General features: G+C 37.2%; 1 protein-coding gene across 1 annotated transcript; it reads left to right on the top strand.

Annotated features, from left to right (window-relative positions):
• Nucleotides 1–806: 806 nt before the first annotated feature.
• LOC115964550 lies at nucleotides 807–5,794 on the top strand. The gene is made up of 2 exons (XM_031083838.1): nucleotides 807–1,995; nucleotides 2,274–5,794. Exons 1-2 carry the CDS (start codon nucleotides 807–809, stop codon nucleotides 5,792–5,794), a joined length of 4,710 nt encoding a protein of 1,569 aa, XP_030939698.1.
• Nucleotides 5,795–18,653: the final 12,859 nt, after the last annotated feature.

The raw sequence follows: 18,653 nt of genomic DNA, 5'->3' as shown, positions 1-18,653 counted from the left end.
TGGTATCATTCCAGCCACTAAACTGATACAAAGACCCATAAAACGTACGAACTACGACATCAAACAAAATCCATATCATTAGTACAAGAGGATTTTCAACTGTTTCAGTCAATAAAAAAAAAAAATCATTAAAATATGTTAAAAAATTTTGATTATAAAACTTGTTACTTCAGCTAATACATTATGCTAATGTACTTACGCTGATATATGGACTTACACAAAATATAGATTTTAAATTCTATGTTTATAAATATATAATTATGTAAATACGTATATACACACACAAGGCCAATATTGACTACTTTGGTTTAAAGGATAAAGTGATGATTTACCTCCCTCCATAATGAGAAGGTATTTGATGTATCAAATATATATAATGCCTCTCTCACATATAAGGGGGTCTCACACTTGTGGGGTCCATCCCATGTGAAAGGGGCCTTATGAATGGCCCTTACATATGATACTTTTTCCATAATCACAAAAATCATGGTAAAAAAGTATTTCTTATAATATTATATCAAATTATTCATATAGCTTCTCAATAAAAGTGAATATTATGTGATTAGATTTTATGCTTGTGAATACTAAAATTAATATCGAATTAGTTCGATGTGTATTGTATGAGTATATGTTAAGTTTCACATTGGGCATATTTTGGATTAATCTAAACTTTATAAACAACTATAAGAAAATTCAATTGTGACTGGACTAGTTCTCCTCTCTACGTAGGAGCTTTTCTCTCTCACTCTAGGTGAGTCTTTCTTCCCACGGGGCTCAGGCACTGTGGAACTCCAAGAAAACACAAAATGGATTCAGATTTCATTGAGAGGCTACAAAAAATACAACTCACGGAAGAAGAGGGTGAAGTAGTCAAGATAAACTTAGCCCACAGAGAGAAGACTATTGAAGAATGTTCACTCACACTGTTAGGCAGATTCCTAACTAACAGACCATACAACCAAAGAGCAGCAAAATCACTACTACGATCTGTGTGGAAGCTTGGAAATGACTTGAGGATCGTGGATGTGGGGGAAGGGCTATTTCAATTTCGATTTAAGCTGGAGAGCCAATTAACTTGGGTATTAGAAAATGGCCCTTGGAGTTTTGACAACAATCTTTTGGTTCTTCGACGATGGGAGAGGGGTATGACAGCAAACTCTGTCACTTTTCCAACCCTTCCTATATGGGTTCAAGTATGGGGTTTACCTTTTGACTTGATAAATGAAGAAGCGGGGTGGGAAATTGGCAAAGGGCTAGGTCAAGTGTATGAGGTAGACAACAAAACTTTCCTATCGGATCAAGCTCTTTTCATCAGAATTCGAGTTGGGATCCCTTTGGAAAAGCCGATTCGTCGAGGTGGATGGGTTGCAAATCCTGAGGGAGACCAGGTGCAAGTTGGTTTCAAGTACGAACGGCTGGTGGGATTATGCTACCAATGTGGTAAGCTCGGCCATGAGATGAAGGATTGCTCAGTTCAGGGGTCCTCACAGCAAGCGGAAAAGCCATATGGAGATTGGCTAAAGGCGGGCTTTCGCCGGAAGGACATGGGAGCAGACCGGGCAAAAACCAATGCGCCACCACCTGCACCGGCGCCAGAACCATCACAGAGCCATACGGTTGCAATTAATTCCCATGATGAGGTGGCGGGAAGTATGGGAATTAATGACAATCATGAACGGACAGACAACGGCTCAGAAATAAATTGCCCGAAATCTCATGTAACGGTTTCTCAGAAAATCCAGGTCAGTGAGGAAGTAAATACAGAGCACTTATGGGGAGCGAAATTTTCGGAACCGGACAGCATTAATGGGGTGAGTAATACGCAGATGGGAATAAGGGGAATGGAGATTACCGGTTTAGAGACAGCTGCCTTACATGCGTTGAATTCAACGCTCATCAACGTGCCTATCAATTATGAGAAACGGCAAACACATGCTGACCAATCAATATGCATACAGCAGCCACGTGAGAAGTCATCTGTTTTGGAAACGCATGGTCAGTCACGTGAGGCAGCAACTAATGCAACCTGGAAAAGAATCAAGCGCCCCCAAAAATCAGAAACAAACCCTAGCCACCAAAGTTTATGCGGCACAAAGAGAGCCCAACCTGGAGACACGGGCTGTGAAGAAGAAAAGAATGAAAAAAGGAGAAAAAGAATGGAAGGAAAGAAAGAAAACCCAAACAACCCAACGGTGGAGGCTGCTAGGCAGCCCCGCCGAGAACAATGAAACTCATGTCTTGGAACTGCCGGGGGCTTGGGAACCAACGTGCAGTGGATGTACTCTCACACTTAGTGCGGGTAAAAGCTCCCAAAATTTTGTTTCTAATGGAAACAAAACGATCCTTGGAGGAGATGAGATGGATTCAGAATGACTTACCCTATCGATGTATGTTTGTGGTACCTAGTGTTCGACGCAGTGGAGGCCTTGCTTTGCTTTGGATGGAGGAGATTGATTTGCACATCCAAACCTTCACTTTAAACCATATTGATGCTCTCATAATGGATGATCCAGCAAACCATTGGCGATTGACAGGATTCTATGGTTGGCCAGAGGAACAAAGGAAGCAAGAATCATGGCAACTCCTAAAACACCTCCACTCTAGACACTCCGTCCCATGGCTTTGCTTTGGGGATTTCAATGAAATCCTTCAATCAGAAGAGAAACAAGGCGGATTGCCTAAACCATTGGCCCCCATGCTGAATTTTCGGGAAGCTCTTTTGTATTGTGGGTTGGTGGATTTGGGTTACCAGGGTAATATGTTTACATGGACTAATGGGCGTGATGATTTAGTGCAGGAACGATTGGATAGGGCATGCGCCACGATTGAATGGAGGGATAAATTTGCTCAAGTGCAAGTCACTCACCTTGAGGCATCTTATTCGGACCATAACCCAATTCTTGTCACTACTCACATTCGGCCTCACCCCACCTTGAAGAAGAAGATACCACACAGATTTGAGGAGAGATGGGCCACTCACCCTGACTGTGAAAATATCATACAGATGGCATGGGACTCAATTGTACCGAATGGAAGCCCAATGGCGAAGCTGTTTGAAAAAATAAAAAGATGTCGTTTTGCCCTTGTTGATTGGAGTCGAATTACCTTTGGACTCTCAAAACCACAATTGCAGGAAAAACAAAAAATCTTGGAAGAGTTGTGCATACAGAACAGAGCCGAGAATGTAAGAACCATCAAAAGCCTTAAGGCCGAAATTACAAACATTATCCACCAAGATGAGCTTTTTTGGCGACAAAGATCCCGATCAATTTGGCTACCTGCTGGAGACAAGAACACAAAATATTTTCACAACCGTGCTAGCCAACGCCGAAGAAAGAACCATATCTCTGGAGTGTTTGATTCTGATGAGAGATGGTGCACTTCTGATGAGCAAATTGCCAAAGTAGCCGAATTTTACTTCCAAGAATTGTTCTCCACGGCCCACCCACAAAACATGGAGAGTGTCTTACAATCAGTTCAACGAAAAGTCACCCCACACATGAATGAGAGCCTAACCCGTCCATACACTGCTGATGAAGTCAGATTGGCCCTTTTTCAGATGCACCCATCAAAATCACCCGGACCGGATGGTATGTCCCCTTTTTTCTTTCAGAAATATTGGCATATTATAGGCAATGATGTTACTGAAGCTATTTTATCTTTTTTACGATCTGCCCATATGTTGAAAAAAATGAACCACACACATATTGTCTTGATCCCAAAAAAGAAAGACCCAAAATACCTGGCAGACTATAGACCCATTAGCTTGAGCAATGTTGTGTCTCGGATAATTTCAAAAGTTATTGCTAATCGATTGAAGCTTATCTTGCCTAATGTGATTTCTGACTCTCAGAGTGCCTTTGTGCCAAACCGTCTTATTACTGATAATACAACAGTTGCCTATGAGATTCTACACAGAATGAGAAACAGAAGAAGAGGGAAAGTGGGCCAAATGGCGGTTAAGCTGGACATTAGTAAAGCCTATGATCGGGTAGAGTGGTCTTTTTTGCAGGGTATTATGCAGAAATTGGGATTTGATCCAAGATGGGTGAACTTGGCCATGGAGACAGTCACTACAGCTTCTTATTCAGTCTTCATCAATGGGGAGCCCAAGGGGTGGATCACTCAATCTAGGGGTATTAGGCAAGGAGACCCACTATCTCCTTACCTTTTCCTCTTGTGTGCAGAAGGCCTCACAGCACTATTGAATAAGGCAGTTGAGAATCGGCTGGTAAATGGAATTATGTCTAGCCAAAATGGGGTGTGTATCTCCCACCTCCTTTTTGCAGACGATAGTTTACTATTTTGTAAAGCCACGGTTGGAGAGTGTCAACAACTTTTGAGTATTCTTGGCCAATATGAGGCTGCATCGGGACAAGCAATCAATCGCCAAAAAACCTCCCTATTTTTTAGCAAGAACACAAATCCGGAAATACGGAGATTGATCCAACAACAAATGGGGGCTAGAGTAATGACCAATACTGACAAATACCTTGGTCTACCAATGACTTGTGGTAAATCAAAGGTAAACACCTTCAAAGAACTAGAAGAAAAAATTTCCAAGCGTGTGTTGGGGTGGAAGGAGAAGTTTATATCAAAGGCAGGCCGGGAGGTCCTTATAAAAACAGTGGCACAAGCAATCCCCACATACGCCATGAGCCTTTTTAAGCTTCCCAAAACCATGTGTGACTCCATCAATTCCTTGCTAGCAAAATATTGGTGGGGACAAAACAAGGAAGAGAGAAAGATCCATTGGGTTAATTGGAAAAAACTATGCACAAGCAAGCAGGAAGGGGGGATGGGTTTTAGAGATTTGCACTCTTTCAACTTGGCTATGCTCTCAAAGCAAGCATGGAGACTAACCCAAGACACAAATTCCCTGTTTTACAAGGTGTATAAGGCGCGGTACTTCCCTAATTGTTCATTCATGACAGCTCAATTGGGGAGCAACCCGTCCTTTGTTTGGAGAAGCCTACTAGCAGCAAGAGACATCATCTTCAATGGATCAAAGTGGCGGGTGGGAGACGGCAAAACAGTGGGGGTCTACTCTCATAAATGGCTGTCTCACCCTCCAATTCCTCTGAATGAACAAGCCCAAGACATGAAGGTCTGTGAGCTCTTGGATGTTCAGTCTCGGCAATGGGACAGGGGAAAAATAGAGACTTTGTTTGCACCAAGGACAAGGCAGGAAATTCTGGCAATACCGTTGGACCACCTCAACTCTCCGGACTTGCTGGTTTGGACAGAAAATGCAGCTGCGAAGTTCACTGTTAAAACTGCTTACCAACTTGCACTCCGCTTGACTAAGCAACCATGGGCAGAACACTCTCTCAGCCGTGCCTATAAGCCTATTTGGAGCGGAATCTGGGCACTCAACGTACCACCCAAAGTCCGAACGTTTTTATGGAGAGCTTGCTCCAATTGTCTTCCAACCAGGGAAAATCTCCATAGACGCCGAGTTCGAGTGGATACCAGATGTGATCTCTGTCATTACCGGTCCGAGAACACAAGCCACATCTTATGGGAATGCCCATTTGCACAAAATGTGTGGGCATTGATGAGTAGCCGAATCCAAAAATGCAGAAACATGGCTGACGACTTCTTCCAATTATTCAGAATGGTGCGCGACAGACTCACCCAACGAGACCTTGAGCAATGGGCAACTACGGCGTGGTCAATTTGGAATGCAAGAAACAGGTTCTACTTTGAGCATGTCCAACTCCAACCAAAAGCAATTGTTGATGTCGCTTGCGGACTACTAGAGGAGTACCAACGGCTCATGAATATACAGTAAAAAGTCATCGGTTGTGTTCTGTTTTTTTCTGCTGCATATTTGTATCGGGTTTGTGCTGCTGTGCTGCAATTCTGTTATGCTGTAATGCTGTATCAGCTCTTATTTTTTTAAAACCCCGACACTGTTCAATGGGGTCAATGTGTATTGTGCTGAATTTTAACATTAATGAAGTTCTATCGTATTGGATGTCAAAAAAGAGTATAATGTAAATATTGATAGCACATTTCCTGAGTGTAGTTTTTTAATTTTTTTTAAATTTTTTTAGAGTATACAAAAAAGAGAGGAAGTTTATTATTATTATTATTATTATGAACCTATTATGGAACATAAATGGGGATTTCCACTTGGTAGTCACATAATTAAACATTTTTAGCTATTTTCTTTTTGTTTATAATAATGATAATAATAATAAGCTTTTGGATGATTTTTTGTGTGAGAATCAGACCGAACGAACATAAACACTAAAAATACCCACAAAATGTTGCACACATACGATTTGTATTTTTTTTCTTTTTTTCTTTTTTCTAAATCTTTATCTTTATCTATATCTAATTATTTATTTTTAATATTATTTATTTTTTTTTCATTTCATTTTTCAGTTATAAACATCTAAACTGAAGTAAAGGAACATGTAAAGGAAAAACTACATGCAAAGTTAAAACTATCCAAAATGAATATATAGAGACAATATTTTGTTTCGATTTTTCATTGATTTATTATTTAGTTATGGTATCAAAATTAAAGTAGATAAATATGTAAATTTAAACCGTCTAAGATGAATTTGTAAAGCAAATGTATTTATATATTTAATATTCTCAAAAAAAATTAAAGGTTAAAAAATAAATAAGAAAAAGAATAGGGAAATTTTTTGCTGCATACTTGTATAAAGCAATTGCTACATACAGGGTTATGTGGTAGCAATAAGAAAGGGACAAGTGTCCAAGGGTCATGTGCAATCCTTAAACACACGTTGCTTTCTTTTTGTCGCCACATAACTCCATATGTAGCAATTGCTTAATACTACTATGCAGGAAAACCTTTCCTAAAAAAACAATGATGTGACCAATGACGTAGCATATGAGGTGTCTCAATAGGAGCATAACAACAATAAATTTTGCTTTTCAGTTTATTTATTATATATATATATATATATATAGATATAGATGAATAAAAAAATTCCATGAAAAGGTATTCACAAGTCTATCTTAATTACTCTTTAATGCTAAAAAAAGATACAACTTGACAACTGCCCCATAGTAGGAGTCCCAAGTCCAAATCTTTAATTACTAGTGGTTTGTAACTCCATTATCCTATGATTGACTAATTTATAAGTGTTCCTTGATGCAATTTTTTTTTTCCATTTTATTTACAATACTAAATGAATGATGTTTGTTGTTGACTTGATTTGAAGGAAAATTATATTATAACATGTCATATTTTGTGTTGTTGCCTGGTTTTGGTTTATTTTGAAAAAAAGAAAAAAAGAAAAAAAGAAAAAAAGAAAAAAAAGATAGCCTGCATACAAAATGACAAAGAACAATTTGTGCAGTTGAAGAAGATGGTCTTTGTGTAGTTTCCTTTAACTATTTGTAATATTTTGTTTAACTAATTAGCATCAAATTATTATGTCTTTGTTATATGATATTCCTAGATACTTGAGTAATTGTTTTAAGTGTTTACGAATATTTTATATTGCTCTTCATTTTCCTTATCTCATTAGTGTATTCTTTGAGTTTTTTAAGAAAACAAATTCAATTTTGTGTTTAAAATTATTTATTTATCTATTAATTAATCAAATGTTGGATTAGATTAGGTCATTATTTATACAATACTTCTTTTTATTTTTTCAAAGAAAAAATTTCCTCTACTTTTTCCCCCTTTGGAATTGTACTCTTTGGTTTTTATTTTTATTTTTTATTTTTATTAATTATTTTATTAATTATTTTTTAAAATTTTATTTAAAGGAAAGAGAGTTACAATCATGTATAAATCTATAACCAGCACTTTTGCTTAGGATCAGCCACCTATTTCTATTGCGTGATGTCAAAGCCTTATTAAAAATTTTATATTTGATTATGCATTGTATATTTGGCTTTATCACATCATATTTGATATGTTTTACATATCCAAGAGAATTAATTTAACTTTAATGTGAATTTTATTTTTCCTTTCTTTTTTATTTTGAATTGTAGTTTTGTTGAGTTTTATTAATTTTTTAGATAAGTTTTCAGGTGTTTTGGATTGTAGGGTAGAAAAAATTGGATTTGAGAATGTTTGTTTAAAATTAAAAGCATTCTTTCCAAATTATATATACTTTTTAGTGATATAAAAAATGTTATAAATAAATAAAATTAAAAAATGAAAATTTTCGCTAACCTAGTCTCTGAATTCGTAAGAAAAACTGTACTATTTTCATTTTGATTTGACAAAAATTATACTACATTTGTGATTGTTCCTATGGTGAATGAAAATATGATTATGAAATATATTATTTTTATTTACCAAAAAAAGGAAATAAATTATTTTTTATTAAATTAGTTCAAATGAAAAATAAATAAATTTAATGAGATTACTTAAAAAAAAAATTATCATGAGCAAACTAGTTATTACTTAATTTTGAGTAAATATTGGAGGACTTAACAATCGGGTGTAACAACAGGCATAAAATGAGGGTTGTGCTAGGACATCCTGGACTTGATTGGTCCAATATTGTTTAGCCATGTGGGCCTTAGAAACTTGGAGACAATACCGTGGTTATGTTCATAACTTGATCCAAAGTCCTACCCAAAAGGATCCGTTTTGAAATTAATCTAAGACCAAGGGGCCATGGACTCCCATAAAATTTTGAAAACATAATCCTCCTCAGTTCGAAAACTATGGGGCTATTTGGTTATTGTTGAGGGGAAAATTTTGATGTTCCCAAATAGAATATGGGGTAGCCAAGCCAAAACTTGACGATGGGCCCTTGAAATAAAGCCCAAAGGCTATCAGTGTGGTGTAAGTCCGCCCAAGCAAGAGATAGAGGCTGCACCCTAACAAGAAGATAACAATAAAGCATAATAAACACGTTAGTGTTGTTAGTTTGTTATATTATTAGTCATTTTACAGTATCATAGTTCAAATCAGTTCTCCAGCGGTAAGGGTAAAATTACACTTAGTCCAGAAAAAACAGATTTAAGCAGTCCAATAGTCAATGATTAATAAGTTTAGGAATGTGTTAACTCCTGGGGGTCTTTGCATGTCTCGGTCAGGGGAGTTCATTATACTTTCAGCCATCATTATATCAATGTGAGGGAAAAGTTTAATTGTTACATATACATTATATCCTTCAACCGTAAAATAAAAAGTAAAAATTTAAGATTCCATGGGAAGAGATAGTTTCCAGAACATTATGGCCTTCATCATAATAATACTAAATAAGGATTAAAGGCTCCATAGTTACAAATAAAAGAGAAAAAAAATGATGGAATGAAGGGAGAGAAAGATCTTTAGCTCAGTGCAGCAAGTATTAAGCTAAGACTTTGGTTGATATGTGTTTATAAGGCATGAACAAGGTGAATGTGGACTGTTTTGAGTGAGTGGGATAAAATTAATACTGAGATTGAAGCTTTTTGTGAGTAATGGGTTGTTTGTGTCTAGTTGGAGGACATTTTTGAATTGTGGTTGTGTAGAGGGGTGAGAAGAATATCTGGGATTAGATGAGTGTAGGCTGAAGATGATGAGTGGTGAGCTTAAGGAGAGCTAAACCACTAGCAAAAATGGCCAACGAATCCAAAGTCTTAAAGGAGGGTAGCTAGGTTGTCTTTCTGATTAGTTGCTTGTGTTTTTATAATGGAGCATAGGGAAGCATTTATTGACAAGAATCCAAAAACGTATGACTACTCAGAGGTGCTGAATCAAGTTCAGGCTTTTTCTATCAGAAGTAGGAAAATCCATTTTAAGGGCTGCCTTGCTTCTTTGGGTAATGACGGGATTTTAGAGTGTTTTTGCATTAAATGCCAAGATTTGAGGCCGAGCTTAATTATTGTTATTGAGGTATGTATCAAGAGCAAATCCTAATACTGCAACTGAGATTCAGACCCCTGAGAAGTAAGATTTAACACTCCCAAGCCAGGTGTCAAGCTTTAGTCTATTTTAGGGGGTTCCGCTGGAGATCTCTTTATGCCCTCCAAATCACATGTTCCCAATTTTTCCCCTTTAGGATTCATGGGCTTGGCACATGAATCACGTCTTGAATGTTTTTAACACTTATAGCATCAATTTGTTGAATTTTGGTTTCAGCTCCCCTTTCGCTGGAGGTGCAGTCTTGAGGAAGATGATGGAGTCCATTCACCCTTTTGACTTCAGTTGATATGATAGTCCTTGGGCACTGTTCACGTCAGGCAGAGGGTAACATTTTTTTGACAAGAATCCAAAAACGTATGACTACTCAGAGGTATTGAATCAAGGTCAGGCTTTTTTTATCAGAAGTAGGAAAATCCACTTTAGGGGCTGCCTTTCTTCTTTGGGTAATGATGAGATTTTAGAGTGTTTTTGCATTAAATGCCAGAGATTCGGACCCTTGAGAAGTAAGATTTAACACCCCTAAGCCAGGTGTCAAGCTTTAGTCTTCTTCAGGGGGTTTCGCTAGAGATCCTTTTACGCTCTCCAAACCACATGTTCCCAATTTTTCCCCTTTAGGATTCATGGGCTTGGCACATGAATCACTTCTTGAATGTTTTTAACACTTATAGCATCAATTTGTTGAAGTTTGGTTTCAGCTCCCCTTCCGTTGGAGGTGCAGTCTTAAGGAAGATGATGGAGTCACTTCATCCTTTTGACTTCAATTGATATGACAGCCTTTGGGCACTGTTCACGTCAGGCAGAGGGTGGCAGAAAACTGATGGGACAGCCCTTAATCCATTCTCAAAGGTTTGGTTCCCTTGTATGAGTACCTAGTTGCTCTTTTTGGTTAGGAATGAACAAGGGCTGTTTGCCCACTCTCCTTTGCCTCCTACTGGTGTTTTTGGCTTGGGCTTGCTCACATGGGCTGGGTTGTGTGCACATGTTGCCATGGGCTGTTATTCCTCATGGACTTTTATTAGTAAATATTTTGGGGTTTTTCATAAATACTTGCAATGGGCCTTTGGGCAATTAGTTGTAATGTTTGAAACAATAGGACAAGTTTCAAAGTACTTTTGTAAATAATATTTACTTTGATGAATTCCATGTTGCAATAATGTTCATGTTTTCTAATAATCGCATCATAATTTAAATGATGATCTTGTGGGTTTGAATGTTAACCATGAGTGTCGAAGGTGTATATTATGGATGTCGTGATGCAAATGATGTCCATGTATTTCATGGGTTTATAACATGAAGTAAATATATGTCATGAGTCTAACAATCATAATTTTCCATGGGCTTTTACATGATGATTGCCATGAGTTTTGAGAATAGATAATTCATAAATTCCATGAGCTTGTAATATTATAATAATATGTTTAAGAATTTAAAGTATTGTTCATTATCGGACTTTTAAGTGAAATAATTATGATATAGTATTTTGCCAAATATTAATAACCTTGGGCTTTTGATAGAATAGTGCCAAGTAGTTATTTTGGGCTTTTAATAGTGCAACGCAAGTTGGGCTTTTGATATTGCCAATGAGAATTGAGTTTTGATATTGCTAATGAGAATTAGACTTTGATATTGCCAATGAAAATTGGGTTTTAAATAGTGCCAACATAAGTTGGGCTTTTGATATTGCCAATGAGAATTGGGCTTTGATGTTGCCAATGAAAATTGGGTTTTAAATAGTGCCAATGTGAGTTGGGCTTTTGATATTGCCAATGAGAATTGGGCTTTGGATAAATAAATTGCCATGGGTTTAAATCATGGGCTTTGATCATGGATTTGAATTCCATTGATAAAATTGTTTTGTCATGGACTTGAATCATGGGCTTCTCAAATATTGCCAAGCATAAGTATTCTTGGGCTTTAAATAGAATATGATAATAAAATTGGATAAAATATGAGTTTTCGAGCTTTTTTTGTGATATTTTATATCATAACCCAATTTAGATAATGAGATATGAAACATTTGTGATTAACATAATAATAGAGCAAAAAATATTTGGAAAAACCCAATAACTTATTGGTGGTGTTTGAAAATAAATAGGTGGTACCCAAATAAAATTTAGGTATAAAAGAAAAGTACCCTAACAGTTATATTGTTTCAATAACAGTTTTCAGTGTCTAAATAACAATAACACTTTTGACATGTATTTCTATAACACTCATAAATGTATTTCCATAACACTAAAAACTAAACAATAATACTTGAACACTGCTACCAAACGGGCCCTATAATTTACACATAATCCTCCTCAGTTCAAAAACTATGCTTCAATTTGAAAGTTAACCCAAAGAACCAAATAAATAAATTCACATCTAACCATAATTGTGTTGGAATAACGCTTTGATTGTTTGTTGTTTGTAACAAATTTAAAAGTTTAGTATTTAGGAGCTATTGTGATGTTTGCATTTTCTTCTTCTTCTTCTTTTTTTCCTGTTTTATTGTGTGTGTGTGTGTTTTTTTTAGTTAAAAAAATAATTAACATGTAATAAGATAAAAAATATGAATTTCAACCTTCATAATTCACAATATTTCCTTTCTTGGTTGAATATTTGCCCAATAAAAATACAAATTTTTACGTAGTATGCTTTTTCTTTAATAAGCCATATGGGATTTGTAGGCATAATAATTCATTCAAAGTTAATGCATTTAAGAATTGAAACGAAGTCATGGATAAATGAAGAAAGAATTTTTTTTTTTTTTCTTATTCATAAAGAGAATTATTTCAACTCTCTTCATAAGGTTATTTTGAGATCATGTTTGACATACAGCTTGTTTCATCCACCCACCAAAGAGCTTATCAAGAATTTATAGATATGGTTTAAAGTGGTACTATTGTTACTATAATAATACCATTTTCTAAGGCACACAACATAGATGTTAAGAGATGAGGTTAAGCTTGACCTCAATAAGATGACTTTATAATTGTATATCATTATTAAATATATATATATATATATATTTTTTTATGTTGCAATGAATTCTCATTTACATGCCCTAAATTGTAAGTTTAGTTAATTAATGTATAGTGGAGTCGTTTATTCTTATCTTAGTTTTGGATCATTGAGAGGTACGTGAATCTTTTAGAATTGTTGATATATACGTTTGTTTGTTGCGTGACTTTACAAATCATGAAAAAACTACCATTAAAAATGGGACTTTATTGTTATAAGTATAAATTGTTAAGATTTTAGGTTTTGGCTAAATTCTAAAAAAAAAGTTTCTTTGTAATTATTTTTCAAGATCATTGTATTCATTTTGTGTAAGTAAGGTTGAAGTTGTTCATGGTGCATGTCTACTAATTTTGGCCTAGCAATGAAGATTAGTTGAACAAAAATCAAGCGTATTCAAAAAGTTGTTGGGTTGAATGTTTTGCCTGACGTTCACCAACACTTGATCGAGCAAACTTGATAAGGAAAACCATTGACTTGGCTTTCGCGTTCCTTTTTAGCTTCTCAATCCTTAAACCCTACACCACATTATATGAACAAATAATAATCCTACTATTAAAAGAGAAAGAAGAACAAAGAATTCATTGAGAAAACCTTGCCAAAACCACAAAGTCTTTCAACTTTTCTAATTGCTATATTCTTAAAAGGAATTTTACCACTTAAATACATGGATCACTTACCATGTGTTGGAGTGATGATTTGAAACCCATAGAGACAAGCAAAATATTTAAAGAATTAACTTGCTGTTGGGCTTTGTGGAGCTTAGTTTTGTTTGATTCGGTTCGGCGACCCGACCCGACCCGACCTGAATAATATTGCGTGGTTTTTAATGGGAGATTTACTGAGGCTTAGTCCATAGAGCGAAGGCTTTGGCCGACAAGCCCAAGCCGGAGCACTATTGGACAAGCCTCTAGGGGTCCGGGTGCAACGCCCACGGGAAATTTTTTTTTTGGCCCATTATGTATATGTAGAAACTGACTTTGGTGATTAGGGTTTTAAAAAGGTTGTGTTTCCGTGTTTTATATAGAGAGAAAATATTGTAGCCGCAATTTTGTACTCTGTATTCTTCCCTGATAATAGTGAAATCCCTGTAACTCCGTGGACGTAGGCAAATTGCCGAACCACGTAAATATTGTCTTGTGCATCTGATTGTTTTCTTTGGCGTGTGTTTTCTCTATTTTTTTTTTTTTTTTTTTTTTTTTTCACAGGTTGGGAATTAGGTGAAATTCCCTACAACTGGTATCAGAGCCTAGGGTTAGGTTTGAGTGGGAGTAATGGCAGAGGAAGCAGGAAAGGCGTCTGGAATAGAAAAGTTTGATGGCACAGACTTTGGATTTTGGAGGATGCAAATCGAGGATTACCTTTATGGGTGGAAGTTGCATCTGTCACTTTTAGGGGGAAAACTTGAGGCTATGAAGGCTGAGGAATGGGTTCTTCTTGACAGACAAGTATTGAGAGTTATTAGGTTAACTCTGTCTGGGTCTGTTGCACACAATATTGTAAAGGAGAAGACCACAGTAGATCTGATGAAGGCTTTGTCCGGTATGTATGAAAAGCCGTCCACAAACAACAAGGTGCATCTAATGAAGAAATTGTTCAATTTGAAGATGGTAGAGAATGCTTCTGTAGCACAACATTTGAACGAATTCAATACTATCACAAATCAATTGTCGTCTGTAGAAATTGATTTTGATGATGAGATTCGTACTCTGATCGTTTTGGCTTCTTTGCCAAACAGTTGGGAGGCAATGAGGATGACAGTAAGCAATTCTATAGGAAAAGAAAAGCTGAAGTACAATGACATATGAGATTTAATTCTTGCCGAGGAGATTCGTAGAAGAGATGCAGGCGAAATCTCAGGATCTGGTTCTGCCCTAAACCTTGAGACAAGAGGCAGAGGTAATGACAAAAATTCAAATCGGGGCAGATCAAAATCCAGAAATTCTAATCGGAATAGAAGTAAATCTAGATCAGGCCAACAAGTACAATGCTGAAACTGTGGGAAAACAGGTCACTTTAAGAATCAATGTAAAAGTCCTAAGAATAAGAATGGAGATGATTCTGCTAATGCTGTAACAGAAGAGGTACAAGATGCATCACTTCTTGCAGTAGACAGTCCACTTGATGATTGGGTTTTGGATTCAGGAGTTTCGTTTCATACCACTTCACATCGAGAAATCATACAGAATTATGTTGCAGGTGATTTTGGTAAGGTGTATTTGGCTGATGGTTCAGCCTTGGATGTGTTGGTATGGGAGATGTCCGGATATTATTGCCCAATGGGTCTGTTTGGTTACTGAAGAAGGTTCGACATATTCCTGACCTAAGGAGGAATCTGATTTCTGTTGGACAACTTGATGATGAAGGACATGCAATACTATTTGTTGGTGGTACTTGGAAGGTTACAAAGGGAGCTAGGGTATTGACTCGTAGAAAGAAGACTGGTACTCTGCATATGACCTCATGTCCAAGAGACACAATTGCAGTTACTGATGCAAGTACTAATACAAGCCTATGGCACCCCAGACTTGGTCACATGAGTGAGAAAGGGATGAAGATGCTGCTGTCAAAAGGAAAACTACCAAAATTGAAGTCCATTGATTTTGACATGTGTGAAAGTTGCATCTTAGGAAAGCAGAAAAAGGTGAGCTTCTTGAAAACTGGCAGGACACCGAAGATTGAAAAATTGGAATTAGTACATACTGATTTGTGGGGGCCTTCTCCGGTTGCATCCCTTGGAGGTTCAAGGTACTACATCACTTTCATTGATGACTCAAGCAGAAAGGTATGAGTTTATTTTCTGAAAAATAAATCTGATGTATTTGAAACTTTTAAGAAGTGGAAGGCCATAGTTGAGATAGAAACAGGTTTGAAAGTAAAATGTTTGAGGTCAGATAATGGAGGAGAGTACATAGATGGAGGGTTCAGTGAGTATTGTGCTGCACAGGGAATTAGGATGGAGAAGACCATTCCTAGGACACCACAGCAGAATGGTGTGGCTGAGCACATGAACAGAACTCTTAATAAGCGTGCTAGGAGTATGAGGTTGCATGCTGGATTACCAAAAACTTTCTGGGCTGATACTGTTAGCACTACAACTTACCTGATAAACCGAGGACCATCAGTTCCCATGGAGTTCAGACTTCCTGAGGAGGTTTGGAGCGGTAAAGAGGTAAAGTTTTCACACTGAAAAGTTTTTGGTTGTATTTCTTATGTTTATATTGATTCTGATGCTCGTAGTAAACTTGATGCAAAGTCTAAAATACGTTTTTTCATTGGCTATGGTGATAAGAAATTTGGCTATAGGTTTTGGGATGAACAAAACAGGAAAATCATTAGAAGTAGAAATGTGATATTTAATGAACATGTTATGTATAAGGACAGGTCAACTGTAGTGTCAGATGTTACAGAGATAGATCACAAGAAATCTGAGTTTGTCAACTTAGATGAATTGACTGAAGGTACTGTCCAGAAAATGGGTGAAGATGATAAGGAGAATGTAAATATACAGGTAGATTTGAGTACACTTGTAGCTGAAGTCCGCAGATCTTCCATGAACATTAGACCTCCACAGCGTTATTCACCCACTCTAAATTATCTCATGTTGACTGATGGTGGTGAGCTAGAGTGTTATGATAAAACCTTGCAAGATGAGAATTCAAGCAAGTGGGAGTTAGCCATGAAGGATGAGATGGATTCCTTGTTGGGGAATCAGACATGGGAATTGACTGAATTGCCAGTAGGAAAGAAGGCTTTGCACAACAAGTGGGTATACAGAATAAAGAATGAGCATGATGGTAGCAAACGTTACAAGGCTAGATTAGTTGTTAAAGGGTTCCAGCAGAAGGAAGGCATTGACTACACAGAGATATTTTCTCCAGTTGTGAAGATGTCAACAATCAGACTGGTACTGGGAATAGTAGCTGCAGAAAATTTACATCTTGAGCAGTTAGATGTGAAGACAGCATTCCTTTACGGTGACTTGGAGGAAGACTTTTACATGATTCGGCCAGAAGGGTTCACTGTTCAGGGAGAAGAGAATCTAGTCTGCAAACTGAGAAAGAGCTTGTATGGCCTAAAACAGGCTCTTTGGCAGTGGTACAAGAAATTTGACAGTTTTATGCATAAAATTGGGTTCAAGAGATATGAAGCTGATCACTGTTGTTATGCTAAGTTTTTTGACAATTCTTACATTATATTACTGTTGTATATGGATGATATGCTTATTGCAGGGTCTAGCATTGACTGAAGAAGCAATCGTCCAAACAGTTTGCAATGAAGGATTTGGGAGCTGCAAAGCAAATCCTTGGTATGAGAATCATTAGAGACAAGGCTAATGGTACATTGAAACTTTCACAGTTAGAATATGTGAAGAAAGTTCTCAGCAGGTTCAACATGAATGAAGCTAAACCAGTGAGCACACTCTTGGGTAGTCATTTCAAACTAAGCAAAGAACAGTCACCGAAGACAAAAGAAGAAAGGGACCACATGAGCAAGGTGCCCTATGCCTCAGCTATTGGCAGCTTGATGTATACTATGGTGTGTACAAGGCCAGACATTGCACATGCAGTGGGAGTTGTGAGCAGATTCATGAGTAGGCCTGGAAAGCAGCATTGGGAGGCAGTCAAGTGGATTCTGAGATATCTAAAGGGTTCATCAGATACATGTCTTTACTTCACAGGTGCAAGTTTGAAACTGTAGGGTTATGTAGATGCTGATTTTGCTGGTGATATTGATAGTAGAAAGAGTACTATAAGGTTTGTTTTTACTTTGGGTGGTACAGCTATATCATGGACTTCAAATCTACAGAAGATTGTTACTTTGTCTATTACAGAAGCTAAGTATGTTGTAGCGACTGAAGCTGGAAAGGAGATGATTTGGCTACATGGTTTCTTAGATGAATTGGGCAAGAAGCAGAATATGGGCATTCTACACAATGACAGTCAGAGTGCAATCTTTCTTGCCAAAAATTCGACTTTTCATTCAAAGTCGAAGCATATACAGAAAAAGTACCACTTTATCCGTTACCTTGTTGAAGATAAACCGGTAATACTTGAGAAAATTTGTGGATCTAAGAACCCGACAGACATGTTGACTAAGGGTGTCACTATTGAGAAGTTGAAGCTGTGCACAGCTTCAATTGGTCTTCTAGCTTGAGGACAGGAGGATGAGTTGTAGGGATGAGGGATTGTTTCTTGGAGGATAGCGGTTTGATGTTGGTGATTGAACTAGTCTCCAAGTGGGAGATTTGTTGGGCTTTGTGGAGCCTAGTTTTGTTTGATCCGGTTCGACGACCCGACCTGACCTGAATAATATTGCGTGGTTTTTAATGGGAGATTTACTGAGGCTTAGTCCATGGAGCGGAGGCTTGGGCCGACAAGCCCAAGCCGGAGCACTCATGGACAAGCCTCTAGGGGTCCGGGGGCAATGCCCTTGGGAAAATTTTTTTTTGGCTCATTATGTATATGTAGAAACCGACTTTGGTGATTAGGGTTTTAAGGAGGTTGTGTTGCCGTGTTTTATATAGAGAGAAAATATTGTAGCCGTAATTTTGTACTCTGTATTCTTCCCTAATAATAGTGAAATCCCTGCAACTCTGTGAACGTAGGCAAATTGCCGAACCACGTAAATATTGTCTTGTGCATGTGATTATTTTCTTTGGCGTGTGTTTTTTTTTTTTTTTTTTTTTTTTTTTTTTTGTTTCTCACAGGCTGGGAATTAGGTGAAATTCCCTACACTTGCAACATTGGATAATTGTGAAGATTTAAGGTTGGAGCTAGCAATTGCAAGC

The sequence above is a fragment of the Quercus lobata genome, chromosome 10, assembly GCF_001633185.2.
Source record: "Quercus lobata isolate SW786 chromosome 10, ValleyOak3.0 Primary Assembly, whole genome shotgun sequence".
NCBI lineage: Eukaryota > Viridiplantae > Streptophyta > Magnoliopsida > Fagales > Fagaceae > Quercus > Quercus lobata.
This window is presented reverse-complemented; position numbering and strand designations above follow the sequence as displayed.

What these genes read in the sequence shown, in the direction of transcription:
- LOC115964550 (XM_031083838.1), top strand. Translation starts at nt 807, where the DNA reads ATGGATTCAGATTTCATTGAGAGGCTACAAAAAATACAACTCACGGAA. An exon ending in ATCTGTTTTGGAAACGCATG is followed by an intron (nt 1,996 to 2,273) that starts GTCAGTCACGTG and finishes ACCAACGTGCAG; the next exon opens with TGGATGTACTCTCACACTTA.